The 16,211-nt window shown below is 36.6% G+C and overlaps 4 protein-coding genes and 1 long non-coding RNA gene across 6 annotated transcripts; 2 read left to right on the top strand and 3 right to left on the bottom strand.

Moving 5' to 3' along the window:
* Nucleotides 1–591: 591 nt before the first annotated feature.
* LOC129780026 (uncharacterized) lies at nucleotides 592–2,596 on the bottom strand. The gene is made up of 3 exons (XR_008743817.1): nucleotides 1,679–2,596; nucleotides 1,503–1,611; nucleotides 592–718 (listed from the first exon to the last, which is right to left on the bottom strand). It is a non-coding gene; the product is annotated as an uncharacterized LOC129780026 (long non-coding RNA).
* Nucleotides 2,597–4,082: 1,486 nt separating this feature from the next.
* Nucleotides 4,083–5,196, top strand: LOC129778849 (probable 18S rRNA (guanine-N(7))-methyltransferase). Of its 2 annotated transcripts, none has more exons than XM_055785976.1 (3): nucleotides 4,083–4,243; nucleotides 4,300–4,710; nucleotides 4,770–5,196. In XM_055785976.1, the coding sequence occupies exons 1-3, from the start codon at nucleotides 4,205–4,207 to the stop codon at nucleotides 5,145–5,147; spliced, it is 828 nt and encodes a 275-aa protein (XP_055641951.1). In that variant the 5' UTR covers nucleotides 4,083–4,204; the 3' UTR covers nucleotides 5,148–5,196. The 2 variants fall into 2 exon arrangements, with proteins under 2 accessions (XP_055641951.1, XP_055641952.1); XM_055785977.1 differs by having other exon boundaries at nucleotides 4,113–4,243; nucleotides 4,285–4,710.
* Nucleotides 5,197–5,290: 94 nt separating this feature from the next.
* LOC129778850 (dnaJ homolog subfamily C member 30, mitochondrial) lies at nucleotides 5,291–6,394 on the bottom strand. The gene is made up of 2 exons (XM_055785978.1): nucleotides 6,297–6,394; nucleotides 5,291–6,240 (listed from the first exon to the last, which is right to left on the bottom strand). The coding sequence occupies exon 2, from the start codon at nucleotides 6,237–6,239 to the stop codon at nucleotides 5,538–5,540; it is 702 nt and encodes a 233-aa protein (XP_055641953.1). The 5' UTR covers nucleotide 6,240; nucleotides 6,297–6,394; the 3' UTR covers nucleotides 5,291–5,537.
* Nucleotides 6,395–12,262: 5,868 nt separating this feature from the next.
* On the top strand, nucleotides 12,263–13,083 carry LOC129778853 (uncharacterized protein C9orf85 homolog). The gene has a single exon (XM_055785980.1). The coding sequence runs from the start codon at nucleotides 12,374–12,376 to the stop codon at nucleotides 13,019–13,021; it is 648 nt and encodes a 215-aa protein (XP_055641955.1). The 5' UTR covers nucleotides 12,263–12,373; the 3' UTR covers nucleotides 13,022–13,083.
* A 23-nt stretch (nucleotides 13,084–13,106) lies between these two features.
* On the bottom strand, nucleotides 13,107–14,227 carry LOC129778851 (vacuolar protein sorting-associated protein 37C). Its single transcript, XM_055785979.1, has 3 exons — nucleotides 13,977–14,227; nucleotides 13,737–13,908; nucleotides 13,107–13,676 (listed from the first exon to the last, which is right to left on the bottom strand). Exons 1-3 carry the CDS (start codon nucleotides 14,088–14,090, stop codon nucleotides 13,294–13,296), a joined length of 669 nt encoding a protein of 222 aa, XP_055641954.1. The 5' UTR covers nucleotides 14,091–14,227; the 3' UTR covers nucleotides 13,107–13,293.
* Nucleotides 14,228–16,211: the final 1,984 nt, after the last annotated feature.

Raw genomic sequence — 16,211 nt, 5'->3', positions numbered from 1 at the left:
TCGGATTTTTCTAACAATGTTACGACGGACCCCCTGTTGCAACAGCGCTGTGCATACGTAACGCGTAATGAACCATCGTTCTCAACTTCACAACATGCATGGTGGTTTTTGGTAACAATTGCCATTGGTTTATAGCAAAACAAAAACAAATCAAAAGAAATCCATTAGACCACGTGTATCCCCAATCGTTTCAATATTTTCCTAAATTCGCTGCTTAAATTAATTGGTACTTAAAATAGTTACTTATTACCCAGCAAACATTAAATCGCATAACAAACGTATATATAACATCATATGCCCTAAAATTTGGTTGGCATATAATGCGCCTAACTGGCATATACATGCAAAAGTGGAGGCCATATGCAACTTTGACCGGCTATAATAGCGATTATGTTGAAATTGAATTGCGATTTAATATGAATATATTCATGAATTGTCAAAGCACCAAATACGACTTTTGTCCTACTCATATATGATTTATTACAGACATAGAAAAAAAACAAATGGCGCAAAATATTTCCGTTAAATGTTTATTATAGCCGCACGAATCGCCATTTTTTTATGTTTGTAGAAATAATAATTGTTTGATTGACTTGTATTGGGAGTGGAATATGAATGTTTAAAATGGCACAGATTGATGTTTGGTGAAAACTGCTCTGATGTGAGTTCGAACTCCGGTCGTCTGGATTATCATCCACCAGATATCTCGCGCGGCTATCTGAAATTTAATTCAACAGCGGTTAAAACTGTCGAGTGCATCATTGACATTTCAATATGATGTAATATGTTCTTTATTAGGATCTAATATGATTTACTGTTTCATGATTTTCTTCAGCATGCAACACGATTTACTACAGTACTGAATCGATTTAAATTATACGCTTATACGACACATAAACTGCATCAGCGTAATATACGCATATGATACGGATTAAATATATTTTACGACAATATACATCATAAAATTGATGTTTATTATACCGAATTGCGACTTAATTTGATAATGGTATATAAAATCGAGTTTTTACATTTTATGCGATTTCAAATATACACGATACATACTTTGATTGATATTATATACCATTCTGATTTATTCAGATTCCTTGCAAGACTTGGCACGTGCAAAATTATACGATTTAATGTTTGCTGGGTACCTAGTTCTACTCATTATCTCAATCCTACTGCACTAAAAGTAAGTCGATTTGCTTAAATATATTCTATAAATAGGGAATTAATAATATCTTAACCTAAATCTAGAACCTAAATACTACAACGTTGAATACGACGACTCACAACATAAATTACTATCGGTTTAGCAAAATTGTAAGTGAATTAAATTTTTGTTACAACTTAAACTAAAATAAATAAATTTTTAACTTAAAGCTAACAGCATATACAACCAGCGTTTGCTACAAAGAATTGTAAACCCCCGTCGAGTCTTCTACCGTACAAAAAAATTTAAACGAATTTCATATTTAAATAAAAAACAGAACACCACTCACTTTACTCGCTGCGCCATCTGGTTGTAAATCTAACGTAAATTCATCAATGCCGTCAACGCAGTTACTCCGTATCAAGATGGTGGAGTTAACCGGTGGCTCGTAATTTACACTATTTAGAAAAGACGTTTGAGGAATAGCAAGACGAAAAGTTTGGATTTGTTTATGTTATTACTTACGTTGGTATGGTTACATTTGATTTCGTCGAAGGTTTTTGAAGCAGTATAATAAATAAACAGTTGTCGTTGAAAATAGTAACCTAGTAACCTTTATGCATATGCTTACGCCAGCTGGCTCGGCTAATGTGATTCAGGGAGTGCTTTGATCGTGGTACCGCCACTGGCGCATAATTTGCAGCTTTGTTTTTTGTGTTGGTTCATAACGACAATCAGCCGTGCCAGCGAAACTGTAGTCAATGTTTAGTGTTGTTTGGATACCATCTATGTAAATAAGTTCAAACTTACGGGATTCGTCCGAACAGGTCCGAACGGCAATTCTGACATTACGTTTTACCTTCTACTTCACTTTTCTTGCTCCGTATCAAAGCGTTGTACTATAGGTGGACCGCAATGTCAAAATTGCTGTTCGGCCATTGCTCGTGAAAAAACAAATTTGTTTACAAAACAAGTCGTATCTTTTGGTGACAAATGCATTCGTTGCCAGCTCGCGCTTCACTGTCGAATCATAACAGTGCAGAAGGATGTTTTTAGCATATCGCTTCTAGCTGCGCAATCAATGCCTTTCTTTCCAAGCAAAATGTACTTCTGATTGGCTCCCATCGGCGGGGAAAAGAGTACTATCAGCTTATGTTGATGGTGACAACAAATAACGCTGGTTGTGGCTCCACTGATTTCGCCCAGGGAGGAGGAGAATGCTGTGCATACCCGGGAAGGAGATTACCAGGGACAGAAGATACGGAAAGGGCCGTTACAAGTAATTGGCTAGAGCAAAAGGAGGTTGTGCACTATTTTTCACGAATATATATTTGCTTATTTTTCTCACCGAGTTGATATGAAACCATAACCACACACCCAAACAAAAAGTAAATAATTCTGAAAGTTACGTCTCGCTACTCGTCTCAAGCGGACCTTACACGGTCAACTTTATTGACAATATGATGACATTTGAGAGCATAATGACAGCTGAACATGGCCGACGACGCAGATATCCGGATTTTCTGATTTTCGAGCATCAATATCGTGACATTTCATATGGATGCATGATGTTGACGTTTTACCTCACGGACTTCCAGACTGAGTTGTCAGATATGCAAGTGCACATTTAATTTTTGTTAGTCTTTTTTGCGATTGCAATTAAAATTTATAAACTACTGAAATTGTAGGAATCATAAATGGAAGCTTTTGGTTTGGAAAACCGATACTTTGAATAGCAAAATACGGTACTTTTCACGATACAAATCAAAACTTCAAAGTAAACTGACAATGTGATGGTGAGAGAGTGGTTGAAACTTAACTACGTTTTAGGAATTTTTTAACGTTGAACTCGGTCATTCTTTGCGCTAGTGAGCGGGTTGTGTGTTTCTTCACACTCCGCTATAAAATTTGGAGAATGAGAAGATCTGGGAAAATCACAGATGAAAAAACATCATGTGTTAATTCAAGCTACAGTAGAATCCCGATTATCCGCGGAATAGTCGGGCAAACTCATCGCGATTAGCTAAAATCGCAGATGACCCATTAAAAGACAAAAAAAAATGCAAACACGAAAAGAGATGTTTCAACAATAAAACTATGTTCTATCAATACAGAAATCAATCAACTATCCATCTCCCGCTCGCGGATAATCGGGGTTCTACTGTCATAGTCTCATTTGTGGAATAAAAACATTTGCTTGCAGATAAAATAACTTGCATATATTTTCGCAAACTCAAATAATCTGGCATCTCTGAAACTGAAAGGAACAGTCTGTATTTGTGAAACGAGTATTATGATGTATTTTTGAGAAGAAAAACCGAATTTAAAAGTGTAAATTATGAATGAAAATTAACTTTTACGAATCAAATTGGTATTCTATGTGAATACAAATCACTTTTTTTCAGCAAGTGGTGAGAAAATCCCATACAAAAATTATGTCTGAAATTGACGTTATATTATAATAATACATTTTAGTAGGAATATCTGAAAATTCAGGGGAAATAGGTTAAGTTAAGGTTAGGACTACGCGCTTCAACTAATTAAATAATACCAAGTAGATATTTTCATTCAAATTTTACCAATTGAAAATTGCCTTTTAGCCTTCTAATCTGATAGAGTATAGTTTGGATCCCAAACTCAAATGTCGCCAGTAGCCATCGCGGATATTTTCGTTGTCTCGGGTTGAGGGCGATATTGACCGTGTAAGGTGGAAAAATATTGATTGAGGTTAGATCAGATGTTGAAAGCCTAGCTGTCACGATATTGAAGACACTTATTGTCAATCCGGTTGATCGTGTAAGGTGCCCATCACGTCATGTCCTGAAAGTGTCAAAAACGAAACACCTATCGTTCAGCATCTTGCTCCGTATGCTGACAATCTACAGAATCTACAACATGCTCTTGCGGATCTTTTCAGAACTAAACAGGTAAATAAACGAATCCATCTAAAATAATTCGTATGTAGCATGTGCTTTGCTACACAGTTATATTGCTGATATTCGTTTCTTTTAATTGCGTTCTCGAAAAATTTGTGACGACGTAATTCCCACAATGGCACGACGACCTGAACATCTTGCTCCACCTGAAATCGTGAGAATACTATCGATTCAGATGGTTTATTAAAAATATAGTAAATTTCTTTCTAGTTCTACAACGAAGATGAGGCTCAAAAGTACACGAACAACACTCGCATAATAGATATCCAAGTGCAGATGTGCGAGCGAGCGATAGAACTATTAGCACTTCCGGAAGACGACACACAAATGATCCTCGACATTGGCTGTGGCTCTGGCCTGTCCGGAAGTGTACTGGAGGATCAGGGTCACGTGTGGATAGGAATTGACATTGCAAAAGCCATGTTGGATGTTGCAGTGGAACGAGAAGTTGAGGGGGATTTAATTCTGGGTGACATGGGCCAGGGAATACCATTCAAGGCTGGTACCTTCGACGGAGCGGTATCGATTTCAGCGCTGCAGTGGCTGTGCAATGCGGATAAAAAATGCCATGTCCCACAAAAACGGCTGTATCAATTTTTTACTACGTTATTCTCTTGTTTGGTAAGTTTTATAGATTTGTTTAACAGATTTCAATTGATTTGACCAGGTTTCGCTTACAGACTCGCAATGCGCGTGCAGTTTTTCAGTTCTACCCGGAAAACTCCGAACAGATCGAGCTGATAACGTCACAAGCGATGAAGGCTGGCTTTTTCGGTGGCCTTGTAGTAGACTATCCCAATTCAGCCAAAGCGAAAAAATATTTTCTGGTGCTAATGACGGGTGGAATGGCGTCTTTGCCGGCCGCATTGGGAACAGGTGAAAGTGACAACCAAATTTCGTATAGCAGAAAGCGCGAATTCGCGAAGAACGCTCGCGGAAAATCGGTTAAAAAGTCCAAGGAGTGGATATTGCAGAAAAAAGAGCGCCGAAGACAGCAACAGAAAGAAACCCGAAACGACTCCAAATATACTGCTCGCAAGAGGAGTGGAAGATTTTAGGGGCTGCAAATTGTGCCCAAGAATCTTTATAAAAACATCCTTATATTTAGCTATCATAGAACTATATTATTTCAATGCCCAAAACATTCCCATTCAGACACGTGTCATATGCGCATTCCTCTGAATAACCGTTAGATTTTTGTTCTCAAAAGTATAGGATCGCTTTGGTCATTGAAATTTGTATTCATTTCAATTATTCGTTGCTAATTTGGAGATAAGTAAGCTTTACTGTATGCAAAGTTTTAGACAGATATAACCGTAGCAATATTTTTTTCGTTTTACACTATTTACAACGGGCATATATTTTCGAAGCAATTCGCTACACAGACACTAACTATATATACATAATTCGCTAGTTTCACAGCTGCACAAAACCAGTTTACATGTTGCTCAATCTGAATTCTTCACAGGTGCTCTGGGAGTATCATACGATTGTTCTTGAATGGTAACGAAACCGTACAAAACCACAAGAGACACTGTCGCAAAGACAACATACACATGAAGGGTTGCCGAGTTAATAATTTCCTCTTTCTGTGCTTTGTTTCTTGCCTTCTGTTCGGCAGCTTTCTTCCGTTCGAAGCTCTGGCCGTAGTGAGCGCGAGACCACTCGTCGAAATCATAAATGGGAGTGCGTCCCGAAGCCGTGGGTACATGCGTTCGAGTCATTCGTTTCTTATAGAATCTCGTTTGGGGATCATCTTCCTCTGGTGGCTTCGCGACCGGTTCTTGCTGTGCGTACTGTCGACCGGCGGTATGAAGAATTCCTTTGTCGTACAATTTCCTTAAGCGATAATTTCCGAGGATTTCGTACGCTTCAGTTATAGCTCTGAATTTTTCCGCCGCTGAAGTGCTGTCTTTATTTATGTCGGGATGGTAAAGTTTTGATAGATTGTAATAGGCTTGCTTGATATCATTCTGGGTTGCGGCTGAAGTAATTCCTAGGGAATCGTAGTGTGATCGCTGCAGACATCCGCATAAACTTATGCTTCGTTGATTTATACAATACGTCGAACCAAGAGCTGCGACTTCAATATTCAATTTTGTCTTATTGAGGATCGTACAGACGGTAGGAGCGATTTTTTGTATATTCATTCTGAAACAAAGATTTTCTAATATATTCCGTTTCTGATAATTAAGGAGAAAATCTACTCGCAAAGATTAAAAATACGCTAAATAACAACGATTATTTTTCGTGATAAAACAATGTTTACATAATTTGACAGATTGGGAAACATTCGATTTGACCATATGACTACACATTATAAGGTGGAATAATCTATGATATACTAAGAGAAATAATTGGTAAATATCTGAATCATGCGGATAAATTTAAATTGGTTGCCAACAGGAATCCAAAGAGAAATGTCAAACAAGATCCAACGAACAGGAGGAACAAAAAGTGCGAAAAATTTTCTTATAACAATCCACTAGATAGAGAAGGTATTGTGTTTTTATCCCATTTTTTTATTTATTTAGGCTCATGAGCATTTTAGCTGCAACAGAGCCGGGTTTTAATCGTGTACATGTACATGTTTATGATTCTATAAATTTGTAAATTACACAATAGAAGTAGCCATTTAGGCGTAAGAGTATTTTATTCTGTTTCATTACATTATGGTAAATTACACAGTTGGAGCCATTTAGGCGTAAGGGTATTCTTTCTGTTCTTCCATTGTTCAGCAGACCGGACAGTGGAGGCATTGATCAGCCCGATGTTTCTTGCAGAGCAGAGCAGTTGTATGGTTGATATATATCTTCGTTCCACCGTGGATCGATCTCCATCGCTGATGTTTGTTGCGTGGACGTAGTTATTCTATAACAACACAAAGATGGTTTATTGAGGGCTCTGAGTTTGAACTAACGATCGATTGCTTTGTAAGCGAATGTGTAACCAAGTGACTACGAAGACCCCCTAAGGTATTGTTATCAAAAGCAAAAATAATCGAATTAATAAAAATGAACGAGTTGAATTTCTTCATCAATTAATGCCAGCGAAGGAGCTGACATTGACAGGTAGTTAGTTCTTGATAGAACGAGGACAAGACATGGAAGTTGCAAGAGGGAGCAGTAAATGACAGCGACTATTTTTGTTTACAAACATTGCTATAGGCAGGGGGTCTTCGTAGTCTAATTAGTTGCGTGTCCGCGAGCTACTACGACCACGCAACAATCATCATGTGTCTGTAATTCCAGTCCTTTACCGTTCACATTCAGTCTGCTACTTCAGAAATTGGTGCTATTTATAACACAACAATAGAAGCCTCATATCAACAGTCTCGCTGTGTATACAGTCCAACTGTGAACACTCGAGCAATAGATATATTCTTACGCCGAAAAAGGCGACATGTGTATCGATAAAACAAGAATACTCTTACGCCTAAAATGGCTACTGTGTATTATACAACAAAAGTATCGTCAGATAAAAATGTACACGAATGAATTCGGCTCTGTTACAGATTGGTAAATGAGCCTAATAAAATAAACAGATGGGATAAAAAACATTGCAGCGACAGAAACATTTCAGTACAGAACAGAATTTAAATAACAACAGTAAATATACAATGAACGCACATTCTTTCTTCTCCTTCATTCTAGATGACAATTACATTTCTGATTCGGGGGTGGCTAGAATCAAAATCAGAACCGGATCTTTTCACCCAATCCAATCAGATGAACTTAAATTCTATGGTGATGAATAAAAACGTTCTGAAGGATGTGATTGATGATGGTCTTCAATCGATTGATCAACACATGACTTTTCTTGCTAATCAAGCCAAGAGTATGGACAACGATCGGCTCAGTAACAGACCGGACATTTTCCATTGTAAAGCCACGATCACGAGTAAATATGGTGCGGTGCGATGCGCTCATCGCGTTCTATGACATACTGATCGCTTAGATCGCATTTTTTTTGTGTTTTATTTCACTCAATTCCGCATATAAACAACCCAGCACAAGGATGCCAGATATGGTAATACATTTTCGTTCTGTAAAAAAATTAATTGTGAGATATTTAATTTAGTAATATTTGGTATGTAAGTGATATTTTCCTCAAAAAATTTTCAACCAAAAATCTAAATTGAAATTTCAGCAAATGAAACATTTTTCTCAGTAGCATTTGGTTATTTTTTCTCTTAAAAACTTAATTTTTATTTTCGTTCGATGAGTTCGATTTTGAAGATATTTATGAAAATCTGGCTCGCGGCAAAACACCCCACACACAGTTTCGCTGCATTGAAATAGCGTTCGCATGTTTGCTTACAATGACACAAAGTAGCAAGATCATCTCCTGGTCTTATAGAAGATGAACAAAGTATAGTTCTCCTTGTTTCTCAAATAAGCAACGTGCTCTACATAATCGGTTTGCAGCATATGTATTGATCAGCTACAGAATCTACAATAATAAATTGTATTGAATGTAATAAACGTCTGTAACGTATGGATTCCTAGATTTGTTTTCCTTTATTTAACTAGGCTCAAGTGGATAAAGAGCCATCATCAAGCAGTACATTTTAAAACTGTTTGAATATATTATAACCACATAATCATTAAGGGATTCCTAGATTATCACCTTGGATATTTGGTTTAAGAAATGACTTCAATCTCGACAAATAGTTATCCTTGTATTTCAAGGACACCTTCGTAATATGTTCAAATAAAGCATACTCCAATTGGTTTAGTACTTCGTTCTGTGCAGAATATAACATTCAATGTCAATATCACCAGAAATACGACGAACATTACATATGAACATTTGTGAATGTGCTATGAATATTCAATACTACTTTCAAGCTGTATTCGGAATCCTGTTTATAATAACGAAAACGTATTGAGAACTAGGGCGTTTGAAGAATTATATTTCCTCATAATAAAGCTCAATGAACATTTCTCTAATGTTGTTTTACACGTTCGAATGTTCAATTGTTCATGCTTCATCACCAACTACGTCTACGGCTTGGCATTAGATTGTTAGATTGATTGAACAATCGGGAAACGTGATTAACATAAGCACTATATTTTTGGGAGTATTGAAATATAAATTCTGCTTTGACTTTGATGGCATCTATAGTGATAATGATATTGGCCTCTCGTAACAGCGATATCCATTGGTAGGCAGAAATCGACCAATGGAAGATGCTCCAATGCCATACTTTTTCCTTGGCGTTCCATGGGAACCGTTTCTGGTCGTGAACACCTCTATTATTTCCACATTTAAATTTAATGTACGAATGCACGAATAAATTACCGATATCGAAGAATTCAGGAGAGAAAAATTCAATGTTTATGGAGCAGCTGCTCGCAGCACGTACCACTTATACCAGGGACAGACATACAGCTGTACTTGCGTTGTACGTGTACAGCGTTGTACAGGTACCATCGTACCATGACAGACATACTTTGGTTGTACATTGTACCGTATGTCAAACTGACAATCAGATATTTTCCCAATTTCCACCACATATTTCAATGAAAAAGGTTTTTATTTAGTGTCTAAACTATCAAACACAACAAAAAAGTTTCCAATCTGAGTTATTAACTTAAAAGAAAGTCAATGAAAAGAACGTTTATCAAGTGATTTGATTCTGCTTGTTCATGCTACCCACCACTAACCGTCTATGGCGCTGCGCACAGTACAACTGTAGCCATGTACAGCGGTAAAACAGGTCGGTACAGGTACAGCGATTGTACCGAGTTGCTTGCATGGTTCTAGCGCTGTACATGGTGACAGACATACAATTTTCGAAGTACAACGCAAGTACAGCTGTATGTCTGTCATAAGTATTAAACGAACGAAAACGAAAGTCAAGACAACCCAGTCTACTTTGTTGTACCGAATTGGTTACAAAAAATGGTGCCGACAACGGTGCCGATACCGTGCCATTTTGCAATGATTTTGTCGACCTACCCTTCGTATTTGACAACAAATTACGAGCCAACACTGTGCTAATGTGGCTCCGTGTCGACCGAAAGCAAAACTGTTCTATTTTTATTATAGTTTATTGTGTTTACATGATTTATTAAACGATCAATCAAAAACTCACAGAGACCACGGTCATCATTAGTTCTATTTAATATATAAATATACATCATAAATTACATATCATTGTATTACATGATTGCATTAAATTATAAATTTACTTCATATGATTCTATATAAAATATTCCTCGCAGCCGGAATAGCGTCCATAATCACAATCAGGTCTAAACTATCTTCATCCTCTCGTATTGAATTGTGAGAAATGCAATTTTTCTTAATTCTAAATCGTTAAAAAAAAACCTGAGCCTAACCTGCGCTGATTGAATTATTTCTTTTTGTCTGTTTCTCTCTTTCTGGAGTACTTTTCGATACTTTGTCTATAACAAAATGCTTGGAACTTGTGTATATATTTACACCAAAAACATCCTGTATGCATTGCAAATGGACTAGCTGGCGATGATCGTATTGATGAAATTGAACAAATTTCGCTGAAACAAAACATTAGCCCGTTAGTTTTCTTACTTCCGAATAAAAATACAACGTAAATATCTTAAGTTGTGATCCTTGATGAGTGATTTGTAATTAAATCCTCCCCAGTAATGGCCATATTTATGCCGTGTATTTGCCGTGAAGAATCTTCAGATCAAACAGATAGGATATGATATCTCCTACACAATCCATTATCAGCCAATGAGACATTTCATTTCTTTTTGGGGATCTATTTACATAGTCACAAACTGGAATTACTCCGCTGACATTGTTTCCTACTATCGTTGCCAAATCAACACGTTTCTCAGCACCATTCATTTTGTTTGCAGCCGCTGCTTCTTCAACTCCTGCTTTTTTTTTGTTTCCTCCAAAATCCGACTAGGAAAGAGCCGGCGATCGAATGTGTCCTATCTTATGTTTGACGGCCAGCTGTTCATAGAGCTACTGAGCCCTGCCTCCTGCAAATGTATTCAGTTCCGTCATAATGTGGGGGATCCTCTCTGGTGGAAGCGCTTTAGAATAGCTGGAAATTAAACATAATTGATGTTATTCAATGTAACGGAAACATCATAGAATGAAGATTAGTATCTTGTAAAGTTTTTAATTATTTAAATAAACTAAATAAATAAAAATTAATGATACTTACATTCTGGGTTCTTCCTCTGTTGTGATTTTTTTTTGACAGTTGTGGAGCAGAAAAGAAGATATTCAATACAGTGATGCCGTTTCGTTCTAAGCAAGTTATACTATAAAACACAGCCGTATGGCACGATTATCGCTATCTCACTCTATCTACCGTCACCACCCATCTCACTATCTCTCTGCTGAAAAAGTTCATCATCCACATCACGATATGTCAGATGGTGGTAAATTGGTAATTCGCAATAGTGTCGACGTCTGGTGGCGACTTCACATTAGGTCCATAATTTGTGTCCCAAACTCGTTAGTGTAATCTCTATCAGATTAGAAGACACGAAGCCGGTTTTTAAATTTTAAAATTTGAATGAAAATTTTCACATCATGTTATTTAATTACTTGAAACACGTATTTCTGACTTTCATTCAACCATATGGCTATACAATTCCAAAATTGTTGCTGAACTTTTTAATTATAATATAAAATTGTCTTCATAAACAATTTTCGTATGAGACTTTTTCACCAACTGCAAACAAAAATGTTTTTAATTCAAATAGAATACTAATTTGATATGGAAAAGCTAATTTTCATACATAATTTTAATTTTGAAAACGTTCATTCCGACTGAAAATCTGCTATTCGTTGACGCTCCCCTAAACTAGTAAACGAAGCACAATGCCGCCAACGCGGATCGCTGTTTGAAGAAAATAAATACTTTTGACGTTTGAGATGTTGGCACCAAAAACATGGCGGGTGTCATACAGCTGATAAAACATGAAACTATAGGTACTGTTGCCTGCGGGGGGCAAGACGGGGTGCCATTCCATCACTTTTGTAGCACTTTTCGTCTCTCGGTTGGCGTTGTGTCTATAACCGCTCGAAAGTATATGAAACTGGGAAACCATTCGAGCGCTCCTTGCTCTACTTTGACACTTGTCCATACACCATTTTTTTTCGTGCAGTTGAAGAAATTTATAAATATTTATTTGGCATCACTGATTCTATTCCACTGTCATACTCATTACAGCATGTTTACAGTCTGGTAAACAATCAACACATGTGAGAGACACAACTCCAGTTTCTATATTCTTGCTACGAAATTGATAAACAATTGATTGTGAAGATGAGTTCTAGGCGGGGCGATAAAGGACATCGCACACGTGCTCAAAAACACCAAAACACCTTTGCTTTCAAGAATGATTTGCACGATAAGCATACCCCGTTGATAAAGTTGATAAATACGCTCAACGTTAGCGAAGTTTGTGAGCGTTGCAAAGAAGTGATCGATTGGAAGATCAAGTATCGCAAGTACAAGCCACTAACGCAGCCCAAAACGTGCAACAAGTGTAATGAACGCAAAGTTAAGCGAGCGTATCATGTCCTGTGTCGAGACTGTGCTATCGCTAGCAAGTGTTGTGCGAAGTGTCTCAAAACATCCGAAGAAGTTAACATCATCCCCCCGGAGCCAACAGATGAAGAAAAACAGAAAATGAAGATTGAAATGGATCAACTAATAAAATCCCTTCCGGAGCGTAAACGTAGAACGTTTCTACGGTATATGAACAAGGGCGAAAAGAAGGAGAAAAATGCCGGATCGGATTGCGAGGAAGATGACCAGAAAAGTAAGAAAAAGCCGGAAAATGTTACTCGAACTCGGGAACAATTGATGGAGAAGTTTGAACAACTAAAACTTGCTGGGAATGGAGATGCAGAAGATTTGTTTTCGGATGATGATTATGAAGATTATAGCGATGAAGAAATTTCTGGGTGATTATCGTAGGAGAATATATGGTTCAACTTGAATCGTAAATAAAGGAATTATTTATACATTCATGTTTCTCTTTATTTTAATAGTAATAAAGTATCACATTATAATTGAAAAGTGGATAAGAATTCAAAGCGAAAACAGTTAATTGCGACAACGTCTCATTTTATGTATATATGTATCTTGGATGTCACATTGAATTTATGTAATTTCGGCGAACAACCATAAAACCAGTAATGCTACATTCGGGACAAATGTAATGTCTCCAATAAGACCTATCAATACGGTGGTCCAAACATTCCTGGCATTGGCATTGAAATAGGTCCAATAGGGTACGGTACTGCACCGGTTGCTGGCTGATGTATCGGTGGATAGAATCCACTGACCTGAGATGGATAAGGTGATGCATGAGAACCAGTCACAGCTCCGGGTCGGTACTGATTTGTTTTACTACGGAGTAATTCGGTCATTTTCTCTGCCTTCAGTTTCCTACTGTGCATTGTCTTGCGAGAATTCATAAACTGTTCTAGATATGCATCAATAGTAATGTCATTATCGAGTAATTGTTTAACAATTCTCTCAGATTCTTCCTCGCATTCAGCTGCAGCTGTCTGTAATAAGGCTAAAACTGTTTCTGGGTTCGTATTTTTAGATTGTGACACTGTAAATATACAAATAATTAATTCATATCAGTTCATATTACTGCGCTTTGAACACTTACTCAAATCACTCGACTTTGATTTAACTGAGTTTGCTATTGTCTCTCCTTTTTCGGAAAGATCGTTCACTCTAGAGCGGAGTTCAATCAGTTTCGGTTCTCTTTCCAAATTACTGTCGGCTAAGCTACGGTTCTGCCCGAGCAATACATCCTTCTCTAATTCCAGTGCCTCGACCTTAGATACAGCGGAAGGAAACAAAGTTAAAAATCGGACGGCTGACTCACTTACTCACTAGTACTTACGGCTTGATTAACTCGTTCCTCTAATTTATCGTCATCATTCAGTAAATCCTTCAGCTCGTCAGAACTAAGGTTTTGCAGCGTGCGAACTGCCTGGTTTAAATATTGTTGATACATTTGTAATTGATTTTCAACTACAATACAGCAAAAATATGACTATTCAAGTGAAATATATAAATATTTTCCCTTTTATTTATCCTAGAACATAACTAAAAACTCTCAATCAACTTGTTTTGTTATTCACTTGATGACATCAATCGGTTGACAAGACCTGAACGTCAAAATCTAAAGCTGGCTGCATACTTGTTTACCTGATTCCAAGATAAATATATATGGGAGGAGCGACTGTTCTGTTCTGTTCCTATTTTAAGGGACTTTAAAGTGCGCACATACAACGTCTTGTCACCGTAAAGTCGACGTGAATTAACGAAATGTCAAATATTTTCCCATTGAAATTGTATGGTCGCATTCACATGCACCAGCAATGGCAACTCCGACGTCGGCAAAATAAATCCAAGAGAATAGTTGACGGTAATATGAACTTAATCCGAAGATCATCGCTGCTGTCGACAACATACTACGTGGACAATTAAAGGGGATGGGGAGTTCGCAAATGTCCACGGAGAGGGTAAAGATAATGACCATCTATATATATATATATATATATATATATATATATATATATATATATATATATATATATATATATATATATATATATATATATATATATCTGTATATATATATATATATATATATATATATATATATATATATATATATATATATATATATATATATATATATATATATATATATATATATATATATATATATATAAATGTTCTGTTCGTTTGTGTACGCGTCAAAAACTCGAAAAGTACGGAACCGATTGAGCTCAAAGTTGTACACAATATACAATCCACTTCAAGGAGTGTTGTTACGGTATAAAAAATTGGAAAATTGGAAGAAAGATGATTTTATATATGATCAGAGTGCGTTTCTGAAATTGAGCTTCTAATGAAAATCGACTATTCAGTAATGAATAAGAAACGTTTCTATAGAGACACCTCCCCCTCCCTAAGAGAGGACTGTTATAAGAATGAAACACACATTTCTGCCCAACTCAAGAATTAATCAAACATACAAAACCAAATTTGGCATGTGGAGGTTTTAGGAGGCAATAAATGTTTCTAAGGTGGTTTGACACTCCTCCCCCTTTCTACAGGTCTGAATAACTCCAGAACTAATTAAACAAATGAAATCAAACTTGGCATATATAGAGGTTCGATAAACCTTTTATGGTGGTTCGACATTCCACCCCCCTCTCTAAGGGGAGGTTGCCATACAAAGGAAACACAAATTTCTGCATCACTTGAGAACTAATCAAGCAAACGGAACCAAATTTGGTATATGGAGGTTTTAGGAGACAACAAATGTTTCTATGGTGGTTTGGCGCATTACTCGAGAATCGCATTTTATGTACGAGAAATTTTTCTACGATGGTATTACACCCCTCCCTCCTGTGGAATGGAGAGGGGGTCCCTTAAACATAATACACATATTTCAACCAAACATATTCCAATCAAACATGAGAATTGAAAATTTTCGGAAAACTCTGAAGGAAAATGGGAAAATTCGGAAAATTCAATTCGCATATGTTCTACTATTACATATTGACAAGCGTTTTTAGTTCATTTGATGTTTGCGCTAACGAAATAGATCTTCGTTCGAAAATTCATTTAATCGCTCAAATAATAATCCTTTCAGTGTATTATTTGTCTTTCAGGATGTATGTTGATTAGATTCCAATATTTTATTCTATGAATTTTATGGCGACTGCTTGAAATTGGCAGCTTTCTTTTACGTGTATAGGCTACGTGATCTTAGTAACTGAATAATGTTTAAAATTGTTTTCGTGTGAACCCTGCATAAAAACTAAAGACTTAGATCTACGTCAAATTGGTTGTTCTTAAGGCACAATTCTAGTAATTTGGCAACAAAAATATTTCCTCACATTTAAGAAGTTTAGGTTTTTAACAATATACCATAGAAAGGACTTTTCAAAAATCCCATTTTAGTGATGCGATATCTAATCAGGTTGACCAAACGTACCGTTTTTAACGGGACAGTAACGTTTTTTCGACCATTGTTGTCCATGGTTGTCCCGTATTTTTACCAATCTGTACTGTATTTTGAGTATAAAAAATATATATTTATTTTTTTATCATTACTATC

This window comes from Toxorhynchites rutilus, chromosome 3 (genome assembly GCF_029784135.1).
Source record: "Toxorhynchites rutilus septentrionalis strain SRP chromosome 3, ASM2978413v1, whole genome shotgun sequence".
Taxonomy (NCBI): Eukaryota; Metazoa; Arthropoda; class Insecta; order Diptera; family Culicidae; genus Toxorhynchites; species Toxorhynchites rutilus.
This window is presented reverse-complemented; position numbering and strand designations above follow the sequence as displayed.

Coding starts and splice junctions, on each gene's coding strand:
- LOC129778849 (XM_055785976.1), top strand. CDS start 4,205: ATGGCACGACGACCTGAACATCTTGCTCCACCTGAAATC. Junction 4,244..4,299: donor ATCTTGCTCCACCTGAAATC/GTGAGAATACTA, acceptor ATTTCTTTCTAG/TTCTACAACGAAGATGAGGC. Junction 4,711..4,769: donor CTACGTTATTCTCTTGTTTG/GTAAGTTTTATA, acceptor TTTCGCTTACAG/ACTCGCAATGCGCGTGCAGT.
- LOC129778851 (XM_055785979.1), bottom strand. CDS start 14,090: ATGTATCAACAATATTTAAACCAGGCAGTTCGCACGCTGCAAAACCTT. Junction 13,909..13,976: donor AGGAACGAGTTAATCAAGCC/GTAAGTACTAGT, acceptor GCTGTATCTAAG/GTCGAGGCACTGGAATTAGA. Junction 13,677..13,736: donor ATCAAAGTCGAGTGATTTGA/GTAAGTGTTCAA, acceptor GTATATTTACAG/TGTCACAATCTAAAAATACG.
- LOC129778853 (XM_055785980.1), top strand. CDS start 12,374: ATGAGTTCTAGGCGGGGCGATAAAGGACATCGCACACGTGCTCAAAAA.
- LOC129778850 (XM_055785978.1), bottom strand. CDS start 6,239: ATGAATATACAAAAAATCGCTCCTACCGTCTGTACGATCCTCAATAAG.